This window comes from Zea mays, chromosome 8 (assembly GCF_902167145.1).
Source record: "Zea mays cultivar B73 chromosome 8, Zm-B73-REFERENCE-NAM-5.0, whole genome shotgun sequence".
NCBI lineage: Eukaryota > Viridiplantae > Streptophyta > Magnoliopsida > Poales > Poaceae > Zea > Zea mays.
This window is the reverse complement of record NC_050103.1, coordinates 173623314-173648281: the sequence shown is the minus strand read 5'-3', so window position 1 is coordinate 173648281 and position 24968 is coordinate 173623314. Positions and strand designations below refer to the sequence as shown.

Below are 24968 nucleotides of genomic sequence, written 5' to 3'. Positions count from 1 at the left end.
GAGAAAGACCAATGGGGGGTAGAATATGTTTGGTGGAAGGGGAATCGGAGGGGTTCCATGGAAAAAAATATTTTGATATTCAATTTTGAATATTAAGTATTAGTTTGGGAATTCTATTTTTATAAGAGATTTTTATTTTACCAAAAAAACTAATTTTCCTTGAAAAATGGTTTTTTAAAAAAATAAAGTTTCTAAACTAGCCCTTCACTAAATCAGCCCAACACTATTGCTTGGCCAAAAAGATGATGTCTATCTTTTGCAACCGAAAGCCCGGTGAACCAAAACCGAAAAGCACAAACACAATGAAAAATCTGAATTTTGTTTTCGCATCGACCCACCCAACTAGAATACCGAGAGATCGGGCAAACAAGCAACCGATCCAGATTAGGATGGCTTAGCGCCAAAATTCACGGCCATCATGGCTAAACTCGATCCCCCTTAATTACCAGCGCCACATGGTTGCGAGGTGAGCCAAGCGATCCACAACCATATAGCGTTGGTAATTAAGGGGGATCGAGGTTACAACTACGCTTAACTCAGCGTCGTCATTATTGACGCCGAGGTCACACGTATCGACGCCTATATAGACGACGCCAAAATATCGTTTCCATCGCTGAGTTGGCGCTAACATGTCACGGGGTCTGCGCTGTGAGCATTGACGCTGACCCCCATTTATTTACTCATATGACCGAGCTGCCTCCTGCTAGTATGGCAACTTTGCCACGGTTTTAGCGTCATTTTTAATTTTCTATTTTACTATTTACTCATGTACTGTTTGTCCATTTTCAATGGCGACTCCTGCTGCAAACTGTCCAGAGTGATCTAACGTGAGATATGGTCATGATGAGGATGACAAACATCTCGCTCCATACACGAAAGCAGCTGGCAAGGTCTACTGCACCTCACAATACCAGGATGGAGCTCGATCTGACATCTATAGCGTTACTCTAAAATATGTATACAAAAACAATTGACAAAATAAAAATATAATAATATTTAAATAAATATATTATATTGAAGTAAGATCTACCTATATGATATATAGAAATCATAACAATGTACGAGCAGCTAATCATTAAATATTAATATTGTTTACGTAATTATAGCCAAACCTTAGTTTAATTGACTTAGTGACTTCAATTAGAATTATATTTTTTAAATGTCTCCCGCATCTATCTTATATTATTCCTTATTTCAAACTCCACTTTACAAACATTATTATTAACATTATAAATTATCTATTTTACACAACCTACTGAACCTTTAGCGAGTACTGTAGGTACACCATAAAGAAGGGTATGTATACTAGTAGGGTCTTGGCACACCAAAAAATGCGGAGCCTTGCTTGATCCATTTTATTGCTTGCATGCATGTTTGTCGTTGTGTTGGCAAATAAAAAAGAGGTCGGCGTCAATGCTCATGGCGCCGAGCTCGGGCCACGTAAGCGTCACATCTGCACGGTGAGTAGGTACTTCAGCGCCATTTATATTGGCGTCGAGACGTGTAACCTTGGCATCAATAATGACGGCGCCAAGGTAAGTGTCTATTTTTTGAATTCAAATTAGGAAGGACGTAGTTGTAAAATATTTCGCAAAAAGGGCCAAAAAGCAAAAAAGTTGGTCGCCCTCGACCGTGTCGTAGCAGGACCCGGCTGTTTGAACTGCTGCTGCAACTGTAATTCTTAGAGCTGCAGCTGTAATTTATGGAGACAAAAACACTGTAAAATTAATAGAACTACTAGTACGGATTAAAGCAAAACAAATAGATAAAGCCAGACGACGTCTCGGTTTCGCTGATCGGGACCAGCGAGTCGGGCAGCGGCCCCATCCCACCGATCGGGCAAAACATCCACGCGCGATAGCATTTTCAGAATCAGGTTTTATTTGGGTAGTCGTATTCACTCTAATCATATATATTGAGATAGATTAGAATATAAATTAATTTACTAACCGACTGTTTGGTTACGCGGCGGAGCGGCGCCTGGCTCTGGCGAGCCTGGACAGTGAGAAACGGAATGTCCCAGCGTATCCGCGCATGCAACCAGGGAATACGTTTTTTTATCTACGTTGCATCTGCGGGTGCAGCCTTAATCTCACTCTATGTAGTTAACCAAACAGTGGTTGCTTCTTAGTCAACGCATGTGTTCGGTCTAGATGAATGTTTGCAGCTTACCAATCACAAGGTAAGAGTATCAAACAAGACGGAGTAACCGGCCGATGATGGGTGGGCTCGTTGGGCAGATCGGCGTGACCATGTTGTCCAACCATGGTGCGCCGCCGTCGCTGCTGCATGCCCTTGGGCGGCTAAGGTGAATGGGCACCCGGACGTGAAATATCAACGATGTGAGGAGGGTCTCCATAAATTAAACGTGTCTGGAAAAGTAATACCTTCTATAGATATATACACATTGAATTGAAACTTTTTGTATTATTTGCTCTTAACAATTACTCTTCATAAACCGACAGTAAGATGTTAACTGGTTTGCAATCGAGCATTCTTGGGTTGTTCGGTTGCTTAGGAACGATGGCCTAGAACTATTTATGTCTGGATTATTTATCTATTTTATATAAGATTTTATCATGTGGAATAATTCTGGATCCAATCTTAGATAACCGAACAACCCCTAATTCTTGTCAGAAGATCGGGCACTTGTGTAAGCACGACGCCAATAAAATACAACGCAGCTCTTCTAAATCCTTCGGGGGCAAAATCTTTATATAAGTCATATAGCACCCACATAAAACCCATGATAATAATATTATCCACATAAACTATCATACATATTCTAACATCTCTATATTGTAGAAAACAATAATGTATCAATTTTCGAGCTTCCGAAATAAGCTCACAGTTTCTTACTCAACTCAAGTGTGAGTATCAAGCTCTTGACGTCTATTTAAGACCATAGATCGCCTTATGGAGCTTGCATATATACCTGGTGATTTTAAATCTCATATCCTAGCGGCTACTTTATATACACCTCTTTCTCAAGTATCTCGTAAAAAAAGTGTTTCACACGTCTGGTTGCCGTGTTGTTCAACACCTCTAGACAATAATTGAAACTCCAATAGTGCTTGGCTTACTTAACGGATAAAAGATGTCTAAAAGATCTAGGCCACTAAATATGCTATGAAAATACATTTCATAATAAGATTAGGCTATCTCCAGCAAAGACATATATATGGACGTGTAAAGCATTGTTTTGCACAGTTTACAGAGTGGAGTTTGAGATAGTGAGTCCAATAGACGGTGGAATATGGAGGCTGCAGACGACCTATTTTTTACATGATCTACTGCAGGCAGCCTAATGTTACTGTTGGGGGCCTTCTTCCGAAGTTCATCAAAACACTAACTCAGCAACTATCACATGTCTTAATCTTTGCATGTTGCAGGGTCAATGACAAAGGCAGGCTTCGACTAAAGATGATTAATGTCATGTGTGTTTGAAGGGAGAAGCTTCGAACAATTGTCATGCATATTTGATGAAGCTTAGTGGAGCTTTGGATAACCTTAGCAACTCAGTTTACAAGATTCGAGGGGGAAAAGACTACTTTACCCTCATCATGTGTAATAGTTCAAAGCGTAAGTTTAGGACACATTTGTAAATATGATGAGGTTGTACTCCACGCCTATAAATAGCGAAACAGTGACATGCACACGGGGAACTTTTGGGGGAGGATTTGAGGCTTTGTTTAATTCAATCTTCGAAATACCATCGGGTCATCTCTCGTGTGTTGCCGAAGGTATGATTTTAATTTTGTATATATAATGAAAGGAAGAATAAAATGTGCACGTCTAAGGAAATTAAAAAGAAGTAATGTGCTATACTCTTTACTCTTATCTTCTAGTATTTATCATCATGCAACCTTGCATGTTTTACATCTTCTGCATTAAATTACCTTTCGGTGTAATCTAAGGAAGAAGGTCGTTCTTTGTCATCTAACTCGTGTTGCTTTTGATTTTCGATACCCTGCCCTCTCATGATCTATTTATGATGTATTAGTTATATGTGTTATGACATATCTATTTTTTAGTTTCTATTTGACAATTGAAACATTTACTAATTATCAATTGTTTTTTTGGCAATACTAATCAGGTTTTTGTCTACACTTTTCGTAGAAGCCCGGTGATTGAAAACTTAAAATTAAGTCTCTACTAACTATTAAGGGCATAGTGTAGACCGCCCCCGCCGCGACCCCACGCCCGCCCGCTGCGAAACCCCCGCCGCGAAACCCCACGCCCGCACGCCGCGAAACCCCCGCCAGCCATGCCGCACCGCACGCCCGCATCCCTACGCGCGCGGGAACCGCCCGCACAGCCCGCGCCCCCGTCCCCCGGCCTCAGCTTGCTAGCGCCCGCCCGCCGCCCCGTACCAAACAGCCACACCGCGCAAGCCCGCCCGAGACACCGCCGACGCCGCGCGACGCCCGCCCCCGCCGCTCACCCTTCTGCACGTCGCAACGGCAGAGGGCCATAGGGTACCTCGTGCTCCCACCCGCCCCCAATGCCCATGGCGGCAACGACAGAACCCGGAGCGTGGGGTCGCGGCGCTAGGTCTAGACGCCCCCGCGGTGCCCCGTGCTCCTCCTACATGGTCCCCGTACCTCCACAGCCTCCTCGCGACCGGCCTCGATCCCATCGTCGCTTCCTCCCCAACCCCGATCGTCATACAGCTCCAGCCGGCCCCACCCCAGTTTGCTCGCGGAGGTGGATCATCGCCGCAGCAGTTCTATCGTGCAGGTGAGCTCCGTCCCGGAGGTTCAACCTTGATCGGGTTCCCCCTCCCATTCCGAGTCTCCAACTTATTTCCGACTAATTCGTGCGCCCTCTGTCATGACCCAGTTCTTGAAGGATGAGGGGGTCGTTTTGTCGCCGGAGGATGAAAATAAGAGGGAGAAGGTGATCCGAGAGCTCAAGAAGGTAACAGGCGGCTCGGCCGCTCGATTTTTTTTGGCTCAAAGAAAGCATTTTGTGATTTGGTGCACTTCCCTCAGATAGTGATGCATTGGGCCAACGCGGTGGCTTATGAGCAGAGTGTGCCCCAGGGGCTGGCCACAGCTACCGTCCTGACATACGATTCTTACACATTAGGGGTAAGCTAAGCAAGAGCCGCACGACTTTAGAGTCTTAATTTTTCTGGGTTTTGGTGCACTTTGTTCTTTGTAGTTCATTTCCGATTTGCTAGATCTGAGCCGACCTGTTCCGACTTTGTTGTGCACGGTAGGTGGGGAGGATGGCTGGCCAGTTTGCCAAGCCAAGGTCCGAACCGTTGGAGGAGAGGGATGGCGTCAAGCTGCCAAGCTATAGGGGCGACAACGTCAACGGCGACGACTTCACCGAGAAGAGTCGCGTGCCAGACCCGCAGAGGATGATCCGCGCCTACTCGCAGTCGGTGGCGACGCTCAACCTGCTCCGCGCGTTGGCGACCGGAGGTTACGCTGCCATGCAGCGCGTCACACAGTGGAACCTCGATTTCATGGATCACAGTGAGCAAGGTGATAGGTGAGAAAAACTGTCCCCCTTTCCTGCGATTTTCAGTAGCGTTTTTGCTGTGTTGGTTGTGAAGTTGCTGTCATGTCAGAACGATAATCTCTTGCACGTATGTCGTTACCATGATGATATGATGAGGAAAAATAACTACCTATGCGATATAGGTTGCCAGTGGTAGCATGGATCCGTCTCTTTTGGTGTTAATTTCAAAGTGGAAATAACTATGCTTAGATACTTAACATTTTGATGAAAGTTTAAAATATGGAATGAAACTAGAACCATTCTTAAAATAGAGCAATGGTGCTCAGCAATTTTTGTGGCTCTTGATCATTTGTTGGTCGTCAGTGGTGTAAAAATCACGAGGCTCTTTTGGGCCATAATAAGTCAGTAGTACGAAGTTGGGTCCAAGTAGTTGTAGTAGAACATGCTGGATCTTTCCCTTTACAAATCCCTTTCTTTCGAGAAAGCTGCTAGCAGGGCATCGCTGTCTTTGAGTCCACCTCCTTGTTGCATATAATTGATTTTTTGCGATAAACAAGGTATCGTGAGAAAGTGTTATTGTCAAGTCAATAAAACATGTGACTTGTAATCTGACCATGTAATCCTCTTTGTTGGTCATATTTAATGCATACAGTCTTTCTTTCCATTCAAGGTTTTGATTTAATCACATCACTGTAGTCTATATTGTTTAATCAATGTAATTTATAATATTTTGGGGACTAAGTATTTGGCTTTTCTTGGGAAATTGTTGCCCCACCAAAGTTCTTACAAGTATCCATCGGAAGGACGCATGTAAAACAACAATTTGTAACCAGAGTTACAAGAATAGCTTTGCTAATCATATGTTACTGCAACATGATTACCTGAAATGTTCATCTAATTTTGGTTGAAATAAAATTTGTGTTTGCAAATGGTCAAATAAATATCATAACCTGATGGTTTGAGTATTTTCATTGGAATGACATCTAGGTACCGCGAATTGGCCCATAGGGTGGATGAGGCTCTTGGGTTCATGACTGAGCAGGGCTTACAGTTGACCACTGACGACTACTGACTTCTGGACCTCGCATGAGTGCCTTCTCTTACCCTACAAGCAGTCTCTTACCCGTAAAGACTCCACCAGTGGCCTTTTCTACGATTGTTCAGCCCACATGTTGTGGGTTGGTGAGCGCACTCGTCAACTCGATGGAGCGCATGTTGAATTCCTTTGTGGTGTTGCCAACCCTCTTGGCATAAAGGTCAGGTTTACATCCCTTTTTCTATTGGTTAAGTGAAATGTAGGCACTGTACTTGTCCTGTGATCCTGACTGTCAAATTGGCATGTATTTTGTGGAATGTAGGTGAGCGACAAAATGAACCCCAGTGACTTGGTGAAGCTGATTGAGATTCTGAACCCTTCAAACAAACCTGGAAGGATCACCATAATTACAAGGATGGGGGCAGAGAACATGAGAGTGATTGAGATTCTGAACCCTTCAAACAAACCTGGAAGGATCACCATAATTAATTAGAATGAGGTACTTCCTGTTTATTTTTTAAGTTTTGTTGAAACTCAGGATTGGGGTGATGTGCCTTTGTTACCATCTTGGGGCTTCAGTTTTACTCTGCAATAATATTTCACATTTTTTGTTTTATGTACAATGCCCATTGTGTACATGAGTTCATATTTTTTCTATTGATATTTGAACATTTCACAATATGCATGTGACTGTTGCAGATTGATTTGCTGCTGGTAGGACTTTTCTGAATGTAGATTGAAATCAGTAACCAAATTGTGAGTTGCCCCAGAGATTTCCTGCATTGACCATCGTAGTAATGCAACTTAGTTGAATTTTCCTTGTTTTACGTAGTACAGTGATCTCAGCAATAACAATCTCAACGGCGATCTTCCATATCAGCTTCCACCAAACGTGGTTGAATTGTGAGTTTACGGTTCTCATCCACATTCAACTTTTTTGCGTGGGTTCATGCCTAAACCAACACATTCTCTTATATTTTTTTTCTTATTCATGCAAAAATCTTTACAGAAACTCTTTAACTGGAGGAGTTCCTTATTCGATATCTCAGATGGGTGATCTGGAAACACTGTAGGAATTCCAATTCGCATTGCACTCTATTTAATTGTTTGCTTTATGTACCCTTCAGATTTTTGTTTGCATCAGTCCTTATATAATTCGTCATCTGATTAAACTGCAGAAATTTGGGCAAGAACCACCTAAGCGGGCAGTTGACGGATATGTTTTCACAGCTTCCAAAGCTCTCAACATTGTAAGTCAAGCAGCAAATTCCCCAGTTTTTTTGACTGTCAAGGGGGGACCACCTGATTTCCCCAGTTTTTGGTATCTAACAGGAATTTGTTTTCTATAGTAGTTGCTAGAATGTTATTTCAGTGAGTCTGTCCTGTACGACTAACCTCGATTGTTTCATCAGGGATCTCTCCTTCAACCGCTTCTCAGGCAGCCTGCCCAAGAGTTTTCAGCACCTAAAAGACCTCAAGACGTTGTGATGGAACTGAAATTTGCACATGGTAGAAATTCATCCATACTTTATTTCAGATCTACAATCAGTGACATTCTTTTCAAAATGTATGTAGGAATGTGGAGAGCAACCAATTTAGTGGTCATATAGATGTTCTAGCGAAACTTCCTCTCGAGGATCTGTAAGTATATCTCAAATTAAATACTCACTGCATAAAACTACTCTTTTTCTCAAGTACATTAAAAAGCAAGATTATCCTGACGACTCCATATATGCATTGCGGTGCCTCGGCACAGCAGTACAACATAAATAATTCTGTGAAAAAATGCGAGCTAAAAAATGTGTTGCCAGTTTTAGCCATGTAATGGGTACACTATAGCCTGTTTACTGCACTCAGATAGCCTGTTTACTTGCGGGGGAAATACTTGCCTCCGATTATCACTTCTCCAGACCCCACCCATGTGGGAGCTTCATACACTGGGCCTCCTTTTTTCTTCTTTTCTTAGAATCCAAGGTGTGACTTTGTGATATTGTTTGGGGTTCTCCCCCCCCCTTTATTATTCTTAATATAAGATATGCAATTCGCGTGCGTGTTCGATAAAAAAAATATTGCATGTTTTTTGTGTGAGCATCCTTGTATTGGATTACATGTAGAAGGATGGACTAGATTAATGTGTATGCTTGCTTGATTCAGTGCCAATTTGACTTTCAAAATGATTTCGTGTTTAAATTTACCTTGTGTCTCTTCTTGGTTTTCTGACAACATTTATATTACCACAGTTGTCTTGAACTATCAAAAATCAAAGATCTTGAGTGGTCTCTAAATTTGGGTGCCTGAGTGCCAGCAGGTTAAAGCACCTGTAGTTTGTGGCATATCTTCCCTTGGATATGATCATATGGAAATTCTTGGTTAGTCCTGCAACTGACAGTTGAAGTACCTCTATTATTAGGTCCATGCTCTCAGGGGGTGTTTGGATGGTGGCTGCCAGGGTTCCAAGCAAACACGCCTAGTCTCATGTTTCTTTATTTATCTATTTTTGAATTGTCCAAAATGCAGGTGACCAAATCCTGTTCTTGGTGATAAACTTGGTGTCAATAAACGGGTTAATTCTGTTGGCAAAATTAGGATGACACAGGTGACATGAAGATGCCAAGTCGGTGCATCGATACTAATTGCGAGTTAGGTCTGTTTGGACCTCTGGTAAACCACGTAGTAGGTTTGGAGACCTGGAACTACAAATCCATAGTATTGGGACTTAGGTGATACCCTGAAGAAAATCCATAGTATTGCGCTCTGCTATAATTCCTAGAATCAAGAATACTTAGGTGATAGCCTGCAGCGTACGTAGCAGCGAAGCAGTAGTGCCTGGTGACAGCGCGTGGTGACCAAGCTACAATCAGCACCAGAATATTCTTCTTACCAATAAAGTATTCTTTTTAACCTATAAGTTCCAGTAATCTTCTTACCAGCTAATATTTTCAATAATGTGGTGCACCTTTACCATACATATTCAGTTTGAGCAGCGTCATTCCTGTTCAACTACCATAACAAAGTATCTTTAGAAGTATTCCAATAACTCAACCTCTTATTTGCTATGGAATAGGGATTATATTTGGGTGTATGCTAACAGGTAACAGTTCACCCAGATCCTCCTCCACTTGACTATGTCTCTGATGAATCAGACAATTAGATAGTCTCTGCGTGCTGACCTCTAAATGTTTCAATGCAGCATGACCATCAACTCGAATGAGCGATTCTAAGTCTGGGCAGTGACCACAGTTGACCATCTACTCTGCTAGCCAGTCCATACATGTGTTCGTCAACGACCAGTCCTATGGTACTGTACGTCTAAACCTCACTGCTACCCATAAAAAAATCTACATCTCGTGGTTTACTGATGGAACATTTCTATAGAGTTCTTCAACAACAGGCACCGTATATGGTGGCTACGACAGTCCCAAGCTAACATACAGTGGGCATGTGAAGATGTGGCAAGGCAGCAACAAGAAATTCAGAACCAGGCGGCCTCCATGTAAGCTCATAGCACCAGAAATTCATAACACTTCTTTATTAGTAATATCCCCCTTTGCCCTGGAGATGAGCAAGGTTTATTATTTTTCTACTTGATTTCACTACTGTTCTTCCTTTTGTAAGCACATTTAACGTTTGATACAAGAATTAGCTAATAGAGATGTCATTTGCAGTGCCTCGCTCTTTACAAATTCCAATTGGTTTAATTTGCATTTGACTAGGACAAAGCACTAAATGATGGTTTGGTGCAGGCTCAAGCATGAAGCATCACTTAAGCGTGATGATAAGGTATATTCAGATTTATCCTTTACAATATGTAAAGGCATTTAGTAGAGCCTTTTTTAACTGTGCTGCACTCTTGCCCTTTATGAGCCTTTTTTCAAAAGAACCTTATGTTTTCCAGTAAATTTATCATGTATGACTAAATTTACTGTTGTGGATACCTCTTTAGTTGAGATTTCAAATTTTTAACAATGAAGCTAGCTTAAAAAGTTGAACCAAAGGGCTCCTAAATATGGTCTACGAAGAGAAATGGCACTATTGTTGGCTAACTAGAATGACCTAATTAGTCTTAATATACTATAATTGTGTTAATTTTGGTTGAATGACAGACTATAATTCTGCACCTCCACCTAGGCCACCCGCCTGCCAGAGTGGAGGACGAGCTCCTCCCGTGCCTTTGCCAGCTATGTGCTCCGAGCTTCGCCGCCTGTCTCCCTAGGCCACAGGGAGGTTGTGTGGGGGTTGCATCTGACAAGGCCAAGGCACCGTCGACAGGTGCCTCACCTAGCTCACCTTGCAGGGCTTCGACAGGTGCACCATCAGCTTCGGAAGGTGAGATGTACGAATCCGGTTGTTGTTTAGTCGGGAGTGGTATCATTGGCTAATTATACCTTCGTGGTTTCTTTACGGCAGGATCGGAGAAGAGTCGAGGCTTTGGGTTCGTGCAATTGTAAGTTCTCTCAGGAATCGCCGATGGTATTATGGGATTACTGTATTATGTTATCGAGGTGCCTTTTTGAGCGAATGATGTGAATACCCCTCGAGCTGATTGTTCATGTATAAGTGTATGTTAGTCTCAATTGGTGTGATGGTAGAGGTTAGCAAAGAACAACATTCTCTGTATGCGAATGCAATTCTGTGCAATTTATTAGGCTCTGAAAATTCTCATGTTTTCAGATATTTAACACTGTTGATTATATTTGCTTGCTTGCTATGTTTTGTTTCTTTCTCTTATTGTTATTTTATTTTGTTTTTAGGTTGTCAATGGTCTCCTGCAAAGGGAGGACTGGGAAACAGCAATAAAAGTGCCACTTGGGATCATTTCAGCAGGTACATTATCATAGCAGCTCCTTTATTATATGGATATAATGATGCACATTAGTTGTATCTGGTAGCTTTTTTCAGTTTTTTGTTGGGCAGACTTTTCACACAATACAATGTGCAACAGGTACTGGAAATGGAATGGCACGATCTCTACTGCATGCTGCTGGTGAACCATTCTCTATATCTAATGCTGTGTTCGCAATCATCAGAGGTCACTGTCTTTGTCCTTATCTTTGTCACCTTTATCTAGCAGCCACATCATCTTATCTCGTCCATTTATGTGTTTGAACAATTGCTGATGCGGCTTCTATTTATTACACAGGTCATAAACGTGCCCTTGATGTTACTTCTGTTGTGCAGGGAAAGGCGAGGTTCTTTAGTGTCCTGATGCTTACATGGGGTATGCAACATATAACCTCTGTTTCGAAACAACAGCTGAGAACATAGACCACCTTCCTCAGAGATTGCTCTGTCACTTTCTCTTTTGCTGCAGTGAAATTTAATTGACAAAACTGAAAATGGTCTACGAACTGCAGGTCTGGTGGCTGATGTTGATATTGAATCTGAGAAGTATAGGTGGATGGGAAGTGCCCGCCTTGATTTTTATGTATACTCTCTACACTAAAAGCTTATATCAAGTAGTTGATTTTATTTTTCATATATGTAAGTTTCTCTCTCTTTTTATATAATGGAGTTAACAGAGAGATATTGGCTGATCTTGCACCATCTTGGGGCTTGGCAGGGTCGACTCTTGCTTTACTACTTAGTTGCAAGCCCCAACTGCAGGAAATGGTTTTTTTGGTTACTGTAAATGGTGTATAGCTTTACTTAGATGTGCATTCATGCATTGTAACAACCCTAAAAGAAAAGATCATAGTTATCATACCTGAAAAAAAATGAATCGTCTACAGTATTCTGGTTGTTAGTTCAAAATAACTTAGATTATATAATCTAGACAGATTATAATCCAAAATAAACATGCCCTTAGTGTTCATAAATCATAATAAATGTAGAGTATAACGAAAACATATTGCATAAATCGCTCTGGCACCTTTTGTGGCTTTATGTTACTCTTTCTCAAGGTATTTTGGATCTATAGTAAGTTGACATTGTGCCATGCCTGCCATGTGCAACGCAACTTCTTTTTAGCTTCTACTCCGCATACTGCTCTGTGTACCAGAACTTAGTGCTATTGTTAGCAAATTTGGTGACCGTAGACCATAAGTTAATATTCACTAGAGAGTAGGCTAGACCAGGATGATCAAATGATATAAACTAATCATATTGTTACATGTCCCAGTGTTTGTTATGATTGTTCATGTATAAGTGTGCTGCTGCTAATAATCTGGGCATGGAGTTTTCATTGACATTGTTAGGCGATGATTTGGTTAATGTAATTCGTTCCTGTATATGCCAGTGCAACTATTCAAGATGCTGATCGAACCAATCTACAAAAGAATGGATCTCCTGTTTCTGGTAGGAAAATCAGAGTTAAGCTAGCAATGGATCGTGCTCCACTGAAGGAACGTTTGCAAAAGGGGAATAGTAAGGCTCTTCTTCTAACAGTTTGTTGCACTGATGCTCAGTAGATTGTGGATCTGATGATCTTGTGTTTTATTTGATTGTGAGCAGTGCAAGTGAAGGACTCTGATGGAAACCACGAAATTTCTCCTGCTGAAAAGCATAAGGGAAATCTCATAAAACGGATCCAGGTTGTAATGGAGATTATTTTTGTTTTATGTTTATACCATGGTTAGTATTTTTCAATATTGATGCAATATGTTATGTGGAACCAGAGCAATTGCATTTGTTGTCAAATGATGCTAAGGTATCAAAGGAAGCTCCCATAGGAACCATTGGGTTTAGGTGACACCAATGAACCCATTAACTAAATTAAATAGCCAGGAAATAAACTAAACTATACGAGTGTAGGACCATATACTTCTCCATGTTGGAGACCTGGCTGGATAGTCCGATGAAGCTTTGAGTTTGTCTCCTCTCGCTTCCATCGCTTCAGTTGATTGGTTCGTCCCCGTCGCTTCCTTGTGCGCTGCCACCAGTTTAGGTGTGATCCTCTTCCCCAGTTTAATTCCTTAAATCCTCTTCTCAATTTTCATAGACCCATTCTAGATCAGAGATTTAAGATTGGTTTGATTTTTTATGTGAACCTTGAATGATCTGGGGCATCTGGAACACTATTTCTAGAAAAGAAATAGGTCAATGGATTTAGACAATAATACAACAAATACTTCAAGACTGATCCTTAGATTGAAGCAAGCAAATGTTGGAATTGCTAAAATTTCAAAGCCTTCTACCCAAAATCAAAGATTATATTTACATTCTTCAATTAATTGTACTTGTTCAAAGCTTGTGAAAGTAACATATTTTTTGTTTAATTATACTAGGAATGAGAAAAGTATCGATATTATATGTTCGTAGCTAGCAACTTGCACTATTATATGGTTTGGTACCTCTGTTGATTTAAATAATTATCCCTCCTTGTATTTGTTAGTAGCTAGCAGCATGCACTGTTATAATGTTTGGTACCTCTGTTGATTGAACTGATTACTGTTATTTTGGCTTCCTTTTGTCTTCGAAAAGTTGACCGATCATTGATCTATAGATCTATGAATTATGTGATATGCTCAGTTTATTGCATGTGATTCATATGTTGTATATACTTATCCGAGGAACCTTTGCGCTTCGCCACTGCCTTCAGCGAAGAGTTCATCATCAACGTTGAGGGCGAAAATCTTTCTCCCCAAGGAGCCCCTTAAGGCTACTACACAACAAGTTCATCTGTCTTGTCTCCTGATTTGGGATTCGTCCATGACTTCAAAGTATATCCGTTACATGTTAGTATTATATTTCCTTAGATATCTAGGTTGCTGAATAATTTTTCTAGGTAGCTAGGACGATGAATTAACATGAGATGACTATGTTGTTTATACATATAGACTGTTGTCAGTATAAATTAGGTTTGCTGATGTAGCCTAATTCACATGCTTCTGCAAACATGGTGAATGATCAGATTTCAATGTATATGGTTATGACTTATCTCTTCTCGTCAAATAATGTGAGATATTGAGGTGAATAATAAATTATGTGTTTCTTATCTCCAAGTAATCGTTACGTACTAACATTTTAATAACGAGAGCATAGAAACGATAAATATTGTTTCTGTATCCCAATATATCTTATTATTATATGTTGACTCCGTAGCAAAGCACGGGCATACACCTAGTTACACCAGAGGATTGTTGACCGTGTGTCACAACCGTATTGTATTCTTTCTCTTGAGATTTGTTAATTCTTTTATAAAAATATATTATTTTTTCTTGTCTGGCTATAAAAATATGAATTATTAATTATCTTTATGTAAACGTATATTCAATTTTGTCAGGTTTATGGTTTTGTCAGTTTTTTTTTCTGTGGTCTGAAAATTACTTATTATACTCATAGAAATTATAATAGATTAAAGCTGTATTTTTTATATAAACAACAGTTCACATGCAGCTCACACTTGCCGTTGAAAGGAATCATCCCGTCATGAGTTTAGTGCTTGCCGTTTGCATCGGATTTGCTGATAAAGCTACAAAGATACGCAGATCAGCAGTGTGTAGCGTGCCGGAAACACACTGTTTTCGAGTAATTTGCTAGTCATGAAGCTACCTTCTCTTTTCTGGTGAAGGGAGTCGATTGGTTTCTAGTATCAAGGAGCTTATCCTTGTTGTATGGACCCGATCAAATCCACGCCAAGGAATGTTAGCGAGTTTGATAAGGTTAAAATAAAAGCCAAAAGCAAATTGTCCACATAAGGCACATGTTGGGGACCTTCGGCATCCGGAGGTCCTCAAAAACAGGATTTAATAGTGTTTCTGGAGTATAATGTGTGAACAGGTACCTTCGGACTGAAGTCAGGCATCACAATAGACCAGAATGATACGAAGGTTGGTGAAGCGCCGAAGGTGTAAGCAGGAAAGCTTCGGCGTGATAGCAGCAGGTGAAACCGACTTAAAGATGAAAAGGCTGTTTAGACCTCGACAGATTACTATAGAATTATTATCGAGTGTAAAGGGCATTAATGTAATTTTGCACGGGCTGCGTCCCGTGCCTATAAATAGGTGAACAGTACTCCCGTACCGTTCACGCTGACTTGGCATTCGCTTTTTGCGTCACACTTGTATTGTCATCCCCTTCCGATTGAAGGTACACTTGTAATTCGACAATATTTCTGTTTATGCCTAATGATAGTATATAATTGTTCATGTGATCTTTTATATTCTTTATATTTCATCCTTCGTCATTATTTAATGAATTTATGAAGGTACGTCCTTCATAACCTTCGTCCGTAAGCCATTACGTCCTAAGGGAAATAATGCTTCGGAGGACGAAGGATTTTAACGACTAACGTTTTCTGTGTTGCCTTGTTCTTAACTCATAGCACTTGAGAACAAGTCCCCAACATTGGCGCCCACCTCCGGTGAACTCACTTCCACTCTTTGAAGTTTTTTGAACACCTTCGGCGGTCATAGATCTTCGTTATGGCGCCGAAGAAAGCTTCAGCGACTGGGGCTGCAGCTCTGCAACCACTGGACCACAATCAGGAGACAGTCTCCCTGCGGGAGGCCCGAAGCCAGAAAAGGAAGGTTGTCAGTCCGACACCACCAGAGGACGAAATAGATCAAGAAATCAGAGATATGGAGATGCTTCATCAGCAAGTACAGAGGAAGAAAGAGAAAATGGCCAGGCTAGCTGAACTGCAGAGGCAGATAGACGAAGCCTCTGAAGAAGTTCGTCATCTTGCTCAAGATGAGCAACACAGAAGGCCTCAGCACCAGGACCTTCATCAGGAGGGTTTTCCCAACGAGGATGACTGGTATGACAATTTCCATCATGAGAATTTTGTTTTTGATGATGCTTCTCCTCTGTCCGCTGAGTTGCAGGCTACACCTTGGCCTCCGTCCTACAAGCCGCCTCAGCTTCCCGTATTCGATGGCCACTCAGACCCGAAGCAGTTTTTGATGAGCTACGAAGCAACAGTATCTTCGTATGGTGGCAATGCTTCAGTCATGGCCAAATCTTTCGTTATGGCTGTCAGAAGTGTTGCTCAAACCTGGTACTCCTCCCTTCGACCAGGAACGATCACTTCATGGCAGAAGCTGAAGGACTTGTTGTTAACTAGCTTTCAAGGGTTTCAGACGAAGCCGGTCACTGCTCAAGCTCTATTTCAGTGCACCCAGGATCACGAAGAATACCTTCAGGCGTATGTCCGAAGGTTCTTGCGTTTAAGGGCACAGGCACCAACGGTGCCCAATGAAATTGTTATTGAAGCCATGATCAAGGGGCTTCGGCCAGGACCGTCAGCTCAGTACTTCGCTAGGAAGCCTCCTCAAACTTTGGAGAAGCTGCTCCAGAAGATGGACGAGTACATTCAGGCCGATAATGATTTTCGCCAAAGAAGGGAGGAGGCTTTCAGGTTCTCTGAAATGACCAGGGGCTTCGGAGGGAGGTTCTACCCGAGGCACGTGAGATCGATTCATAACTCTACACAAAATGATGATAGAGGAAGCCAACAGCAAAGGCCACAATGTTCCTCACAGGCTTCGGGGCAACAACAAAGCTCCTTCCGACCACCAGCTCCAAGAGGCAGAGGCGCCAGGGGCTTTGGAGGAAGATTTGGCGATCAACCGAGAAGAATCTTTTGCTTATTCTGCGGTGAGAACAAAGGCCATACTACCAGGATGTGCCATGTTACCATTCAGAAGCAAAAGGAAATAGCTGAAGCAGCAGCACAACAAGCTCAACCGAAGCAGGTCATGCACACAGCTTCGTATCATTCGCCCTACATCCCAGAATATGTGGGCAATCATCCTGCAGTTTCTGTTGCTTCGGCGAGTCAGCCTCAAGCCTCCTGGCAGCAGCCTCCGCCTCCACCTCCGTTGCAACAAGGCCAGCAGCCAGAAGGGAGCCAGTATGCTCCACACCAGAGGGATTTCAGAGAGCAGTCCGAAGCTCGTACAGTCAATAGCACTGTGCCAGAGTCAAAACACATCTATTGACAAATATCCTACCTTAGTAGCAATCTTTTTCATTCAGTTTTATTTTCTGTAATAAAGGACATTGTTTAGGTTTCATGTAATTAGTTTCATTGATTTCTACAAGGAAAATATATTTTCTTCACAGGCTCATATTGAGGACTTGTGATAACAAAGAGGACCTTCGAACTGTCGAAAATTCTTCGAAGCAACAACAAGTCGTTCTAAGAAACGCAGAGTAAGTTTGCCGAAGTCACAAAAAAGTCGTTCCAAAGGGAACGTAGTGTAAGTTTTCTGCTCCAAAGTCGTTCCAAAGGGAATGCAGAGCATACAGCGAAAAGTCAACGCTGATACCGCCTAAGTAAAAGGCGAAGCGCGAAAAGTCAACGCGAATACCGCTGAAAGTAAAAGGCGAAGAAGCTCCTAAGGGAGGCTTACAGCGAAAAATAAACGCTGATTCCGCTGAAGTAAAAGGCGAAGAAGCTCCTAAGGGAGGCTTATAAAAGATTGTGTTTTATTGCAGGGATGCGTATGTATCTTCGGAATAAACATCATCTCACATAACATAGCATCATGTCATCATTTCGCATAGCATAAGCATCATACATCATTTTGCACATGGCACAAGAGGTGGACACATTATCAATCTACAGAAGAACGCTTTGAAAAAAGGGAAAAATCATGGTCACCAAAAGATACATCATTGATCTTCGGAAGTGTAGCTTCGGAAAATATTTTCACGAAGCCTGGATATTATTCATCAGAACATTGGATATTGGTGTGACAAAGAAGAATTCTTCTTCACGAAGCATGAAAAGAAGGGAAGGTGTTTTTTCGTCAAAGACTCAAAAGCGGTACGTGTAAAGTTTCATGCATCGTAAAGAATTGACTAACAAAAATAGGTATATTACATTTGGGGTTACAAAATGTTACAGTATATTACATTTCAGAAGTTTTCACAAAAATACTTAATTTTCTCTCAAAACGACTTCTGCAGCTTCGTTCAGGAGCCGATTGACGACTTCATCCATAATATCTTCAGCCATCTTTTTAATTTTGTCGTCTCCTTTCGGCTGAGGGCCCGAAGACACTTTAGCAGGATCTGAAGTAAGACAGGATACGGCTACTTCGCTATTACAAATCGCAAACAAATCTTAAAGCTTAAGATTACAACTCAATAAAAACTATTAGTTAATACCTAATTGATCTTCGGCCTCTGCGCTCTTTTCAGCAGCCTCAGCTACTTCTCTAGCATCGTGAATGCCCTTTTCACTTCTTCGAATAATTTCTCCGGCCATTTCTCGGCCACCATTATCCCAGATATCGGTAAAAAATTTTCCACCAATTATACTAGCTTCGGCCGAAGGATCTCTTGCATCTTCAGAGGACAAAGCAGCTTCGGACTGTGCTAAAATTTTTACATGTTCGCAGCCCTTCTTCTCTAAGATGGTGGCAATCCCTCTGGCACCAGAGAAGGCACATATATCTCCTCGGCTGTTTAAAATTTCTTTGAAGGCCTCAGCTTCGTGGTCGATCCATTCGATGGGACCTTCGGGATTGCCTCTCGTAAAGTTTTCTTCGCTTGAGAAGGCGCCAACCTTGGCGAAGCTAGCTTTTAACTTTTTAACACACTCTATAGATTTGTTATAACATCTCTTTTTGGACGAACGAAGCTCTTCAACAGTTATTTCTAGGTGATCGGCCCATTGGTCGCTGAGTTCTCGCTTTGTTTCTTCAAGTATGCGTTCTTCCTTGGCTCTGGCCAGTTGTTTCCGAAGGTCTTCAATTTCCCGCTTCTGAGCTTCAGCTTGGCCTTTAAAAGCAGCTTCGTCCTCCTTTATTTTATGTATCAATGAGTACAACATTTTATCTTTTTCGAGACCTTCGTTCCTCAGTTCAATAACTTCAGAACGAAGGTTGCTCAGGGCTATAGAACACCCTTCGTCTTCAGCATCTTTCTGTGCCCTGAGGGCATTGCTGAGTATCAGGCCCTGCAAAGAGAAATATGTCTGCGTCAATAGGTTTAAATAAACGAAAAATTTTGAACTCAACAAAAAATACAAGGATTTCATTTGTCGCACCTTTAAGCTATTGTAAGCTAGGCTGTCGGCCAGATCGTTCTTTGACAGCACCGAAAGTCCGTCTTCTAAAGTTGGGAATCCGAAGCTCCTGCTTATCTCCCGACAGACAGAAATTTCCTTGCTGTCGGGGAGACAATACAAGAAGTCTTCTTCTCCACTGCCATTGAATATTAACGCCCCCTTTGGATATTTCAGTTTTTGGGCGTAGTGCTGGGCCTCTTGCTCTTCTTTTTCTGATAATTTTTTCCCCGAAGCATGACGAAGAATATAATCACGAACTTTCGGGCATGCTTCGGGGGCAATGACACCGGTTTCTTCAACAAAAGTTGGCTTTGTTATTTTTTCCGCCTCACTTTCCAAGGATTTTATCTTTGCAGGCTCTGAGGGCCCAGCTTCGGCTTCAGTCTCTTGCCCTGGAGCTCTAGAACCAGAAATTTCAGTTGTTGTTTCAGGAATGACAGCAGCCCTCTTCGGAGGTGTGCTTGAAGATTTGATCGTTTCCGGTACATCTAGCACATTAGCCATTCTCTTTCTTTTTGGAGTCACTACTGGCACTTTTTGATTTTTTACTGAATCAATGTTTGCTGCGGGACTCAAAACTTCTGATGTTTTGGATCCCTCAGTTGCTTCTTTTACCTCTTCCATTTTTTCTGTGGACGGCGCTTCGGCCTTCTCTTTCATTTCTGATAACAAAATCTTCGATTGTTCCAATTTTATCTTTGTTGGCACTTCGGCCGTTTCTGCGACTTCTGGCAGCAAGGTTGTCTCGGCTGGTTTTTCAGCTTCGGCGGCCGAAGGAGTTCCTCCGGTAAACTCAGGCACCGAAGCTGGTTCAATATAGTGCGGCCGATGTGTGAGGACCTTTATCTTCTTTCTTATCGGTTCTGGCTCGCTAGGAGCAATTGCAGCTTCTTCCTTTGCAGAGGTTGTGCTTTTTCTCTTCTGCCTTCGAATGGGATAGCAATAGTCAGGATAGACAAACCCGATTGCATCAAATACCCGATTCAGCCTTTTCTTTTTTCGGCCTCCGAAGGCTGCTGACATTGCAGTGTCTTCGGCCTTCGAATAAGCCCCAAGCAGTTCATCGCTTAAATTTTCAATACTTTTTAACCAGTCATCATCTGGCTCAACGAATTTATCTCCAAATTTAAAAGTGTACTTCAACCTGATAAGTCCACCTTCGTCGGCCTCTTTCACGGTTTCTTGTGGCATTTCCCGATTCTCCGCGAGCGGCCATACCCTGAAGGCAATATGCTCTTGTACTAAGTCTCTCGTTCCAATGAAGGAGCAGACTGCGCCGAAGGCCCTCTGGCATTCTTCGGCAGCTTCATTCATTTCAATCTTCGGCCTCCGAAGGCCGAAGCTTTGCCAAATAGGGCGCATGATTATACCTTTGATATCTTCTCGTATTGTCAAATCATTCTTCACATAAAACCATTCTGACATCCAGTCTCCGGGCCATCTTTTCCGAAAGGTTGGCACGGGGCAGCTTGACCCGGACCGAGAAACAAAACTGTAGCAGCCAAAATTGTTGTGGTACTGTTCCTTACCCTAAGGTTTTGTTTCATATGATAATTCATGTATATTGCAGAAGCTTTTTGCGTCAGGCTTCAGACCCTGGCTTCTCACGGCCCACACGAAGATATTCAGCTTTATAATTGCCTCGGGGGTAAGTTGATGGAGATAAATTTCGAATATTTTCAGCACCTCCACAACGAAGCTGCTCAAAGGAAATCGCAGTCCAGCTTTCAAAAAGCTTCGGTACACTACGACTTCATTCTCTTCAGGGTGTGGGCAAGTTTTTTCCCCTTCGTCGGCCCTCACAATGGACAAATCCCGGAAATACCTTCCTCTCATATTGACAAGATGACTTTCTTTGATAGTTGATTTACCATAAACTGAATGGCTTGGTCGCCAGAGACGATCTTCGGAGTCTTCACCACCACTGTCCACATCATAGCTGTCACTGTCATCAGTATCCTCAGACAAACCTTCCAGAATCTCCTTGGTGATTTTTTCTGTATTGGTCTTTGACATCGCTATAAGAAACCCCAAATTTTTCTCTTCGTCGAGGCTCAGCTTCGTCTCAGCAGCAGTCTTCTTATCTTCGGACATCTTCGGAGACACTAAAAAACTATTTTCAAAGCCGAAGCTTCAAAACTAAAAGCTTAGCAAATTGTAATGCAAGAGCTAAAAATTGAGCGAGCGGGAGCAGTTGGCCAGAGAGCGTGTCAAATGCGTTTGCGGTATGGCCGTATTTATACGCCAAGTGCATTGAAAATTGAAAGACCCCGCTTGTCAATGAGTGTTGCTATTCTAGCAAAGGGAAGGTGTTTTTTCGGACCTTCGGCGTAAAGCCTTCGTCCAGGTCGCAATCTAAATTTATTATTTTGAATAAATTAGTATTGCGAGGGGCTACTGTTGGGGACCTTCGGCATCCGAAGGTCCTCAAAAACAGGATTTAATAGTGTTTCTGGAGTATAATGTGTGAACAGGTACCTTCGGACTGAAGTCAGGCATCACAATAGACCAGAATGATACGAAGGTTGGTGAAGCGCCGAAGGTGTAAGCAGGAAAGCTTCGACGTGATAGCAGCAGGTGAAACCGACTTAAAGATGAAAAGGTTGTTTAGACCTCGACAGATTACTATAGAATTATTATCGAGTGTAAAGGGCATTAATGTAATTTTGCACGGGCTGCGTCCCGTGCCTATAAATAGGTGAACAGTACTCCCGTACCGTTCACGCTGACTTGGCATTCGCTTTTTGCGTCACACTTGTATTGTCATCCCCTTCCGATTGAAGGTACACTTGTAATTCGACAATATTTCTGTTTATGCCTAATCTCTACTACTACTTAAAAACGTAGTGTAGGCGTCCACAATAACACCCTGGCGCACGGTTCTGCCAATCCCCGACGCGCCCATCCCCGCGTCTGTCGCGCCGCGTCTCTGCCAAGAATCGCGGCCTCTCGCCCCCGCCCCGTCTCTCCCTACGCTCCCCTGATCTCGCGTCGTGCGTCTCCAACACGCCCGTCGCACACGCCCCAATGAGATCCTGGATCCCCCGCGACATCCTCCTCCACCGCGCCATGGCCGCCCCCGACGTCCTCCCTCCGCGCCGCGCTCGCCCCGACTCGCGATGCGCAAGCCCGCCTCCACCGTCGCCGCCACGCTCTCCTCGCACCCGCTAACCCTGCGCCGTCTGGCCCGCCTGCTCGCGCTCTTGCTCGTCCTCCTCGGCCTCCACGCCGTCCTCCCCCGCGCCAGTGGAGAGGAGGTTGAGAGGTGACGCCGCAGCAATGACGCAGATGCTATGCTCGCCGCGGCAAACCGTACCTTCGCCATCATCATCCAGATCCAGGTGAGACCCCATCCCTTGTCGCGAATACGGTTGACCAGACGGTTCAGGCCACCTCGGGCAAGCCGACTGCGTGCGTCAGCGACACCCCCCGGGTATCGGCAGCAGCTGCCCCGCCGGCGCCACCACCTTATCCGCGTACCCGCCGTCGTTGAGGAGCGCGCAAACCTGTGAAGCAAAAGCACGGAACCAACAACCGGAACATCAGCAGCAAACCCCAATCAATCTAATGTAGGAGCTGGCAGGTGGTGAACTCAGTTTCATCTTGTCGCCCACGGCCCAGCGGGAGGGGACGTTGGGGCCGAGCGTTCCATGGAATCCTCCTCGGACTGCGGCAAAAATGGCGTGGGATGTACCAGTTATTTTTTAGTGCATCTTAGCTGGGCTAGGTAGAATTACCGCTTTTAGTGCCTCCAGTGCTCCGAGCAAATAATGATTTTCCAGTAACAAATCATTGGGCCATAGCCATTGCTTGCATACTGGACGTTATAGCAGCAGAATTGAATTCCTTTCTTCAACTTCTAATGTAACAATCCCCAATGTTACTCTAATGATGATCTATTTATATTCGTACTATACTATTTTACCAAGCGACATGGTGATTTAGTAAAGCAACACAATATTAATTGGCGGAAGTAAAAATTTGGTGTAACAGAATCGGAGACAACTGGTGTAGGAAGCAAATCCAAGCCGTGCACCAAATTTTTCAGGTTCTAATCTAGCTTAAAATGAACAGTCATCCGGTAACATCTCCTATCGTTATTATGCTCTTCTTTTTTTTAAATTAAAATTTGTTATGTTACTAAATGCTGTGCTTGATGCTAACAAATGGGTCGGTCTAGATTCTGCTACAGGATGGTTTTATCTAATCATTGCTTAAGAACACTCAACGGAGTAAAAAATTGGAATCTACTGCTGTTTATCACTGTGAAAATTGGTGCAACAAGGGAATGTACTGCTGTTTATCACTGTGAAAACCGATGCAACAAGGGAACCTACTGCTGTATATCACTGAAAATCTGAACCATGCAACAATGTTTTCAAGGAAGCAAAACTTCCTCTCAAAAGGAACAATCAGTCAATAACACCATGGAACAGGTTCACTCGAAGAAATCAAGAAGATTAGATTGAACATGGGGACTGTAATCCAATTCCTTGTGAATTGTACCAGTTATTTGTTCAATTGCATTTCCTTATCAATATGGTGCAGTAGTAGTTCTGAACACCTTGAAGCTTGATTATGAATGGCATTTCTATATAAAGCATGATTTCTAAAAGATTAGTTTATATCATTTACTTCAGCTTTTATAGATCTTCTCTGAATAAGCAGTCTATAGAGTGAGTAAATGGTCTTGCTAGCTGTTCATACCAAATATACGGGTGAAGCAGACTAACACCTAATTATTAGAATTGTTATGTGAGAGTTTCTATGATGGCAACTTGGCAAGTGATCACTCAAAAGAATCTTCAAGGGCTTTTCCTTTAATGTAGTACAATTTAAACTGTAAGCTGATGAATGGGCAAGGCAGGACAATGGACTTTAGGAACACCGTGATCATCATGACATCGAACCTTGGCACTGAGCACCTCCTCGCCGGGATGGTGGGCAAGAACTCTATGAAGGTTGCTCGTGATCTGGTCATGCAGGAGATACCCATTGCAATAATATCCACAATTGCACTCATTGACTATTATAACTGTCGTTCATCAACTTATCAACTGAATTGCATATGATTCTTCTGCTTTTCTTATATTGTATTGATTGAGAATTTGAGAGGGTCATGTTTTATAGGTTGTAAATGATATTCTTAATCCTTCATGTCAGAACTTACATAATAAGAAGGATCTTCAGGTTTGGAATATTTTTATTAGTATCTGAAATCTATACATGCAACAACCTTAATTTGTGAGAGTGTCTCAAATATGAATTTAAATAGAATCTCAAACTGATTTAATGGGAACTAACACATAGGTTGAAATTTCTGAATATGACTAGCATATGATGGTTTTGACAGTACAATGGTTGTTTATTACCAGGGAACACGGGTCGATGGCATAAAAGAAGTGGTCTTGTCTCATGCACATGCTTTGTCCCTTATTGCAGCCGGAGAAGGTAATTTTTTCTTAATGGTTTAATTCTTTATTTATTTCAGTATTCTGGCTA

The 24968-nt window shown here is 42.4% G+C and overlaps 2 protein-coding genes across 2 annotated transcripts; both read left to right on the top strand.

The window, feature by feature from the left end:
- The first annotated feature begins 5179 nt into the window (after positions 1-5179).
- LOC103637516 (phospho-2-dehydro-3-deoxyheptonate aldolase 2, chloroplastic-like) lies at positions 5180-6722 on the top strand. The gene is made up of 2 exons (XM_008659685.3): positions 5180-5502; positions 6460-6722. The coding sequence occupies exons 1-2, from the start codon at positions 5234-5236 to the stop codon at positions 6542-6544; spliced, it is 354 nt and encodes a 117-aa protein (XP_008657907.2). The 5' UTR covers positions 5180-5233; the 3' UTR covers positions 6545-6722.
- Positions 6723-11069: 4347 nt separating this feature from the next.
- LOC109939154 (sphingosine kinase 1) lies at positions 11070-12550 on the top strand. The gene is made up of 6 exons (XM_020543234.1): positions 11070-11099; positions 11260-11332; positions 11451-11537; positions 11649-11726; positions 11863-11933; positions 12476-12550. The coding sequence occupies exons 1-6, from the start codon at positions 11070-11072 to the stop codon at positions 12548-12550; spliced, it is 414 nt and encodes a 137-aa protein (XP_020398823.1).
- The last annotated feature ends 12418 nt before the right edge of the window (positions 12551-24968 follow it).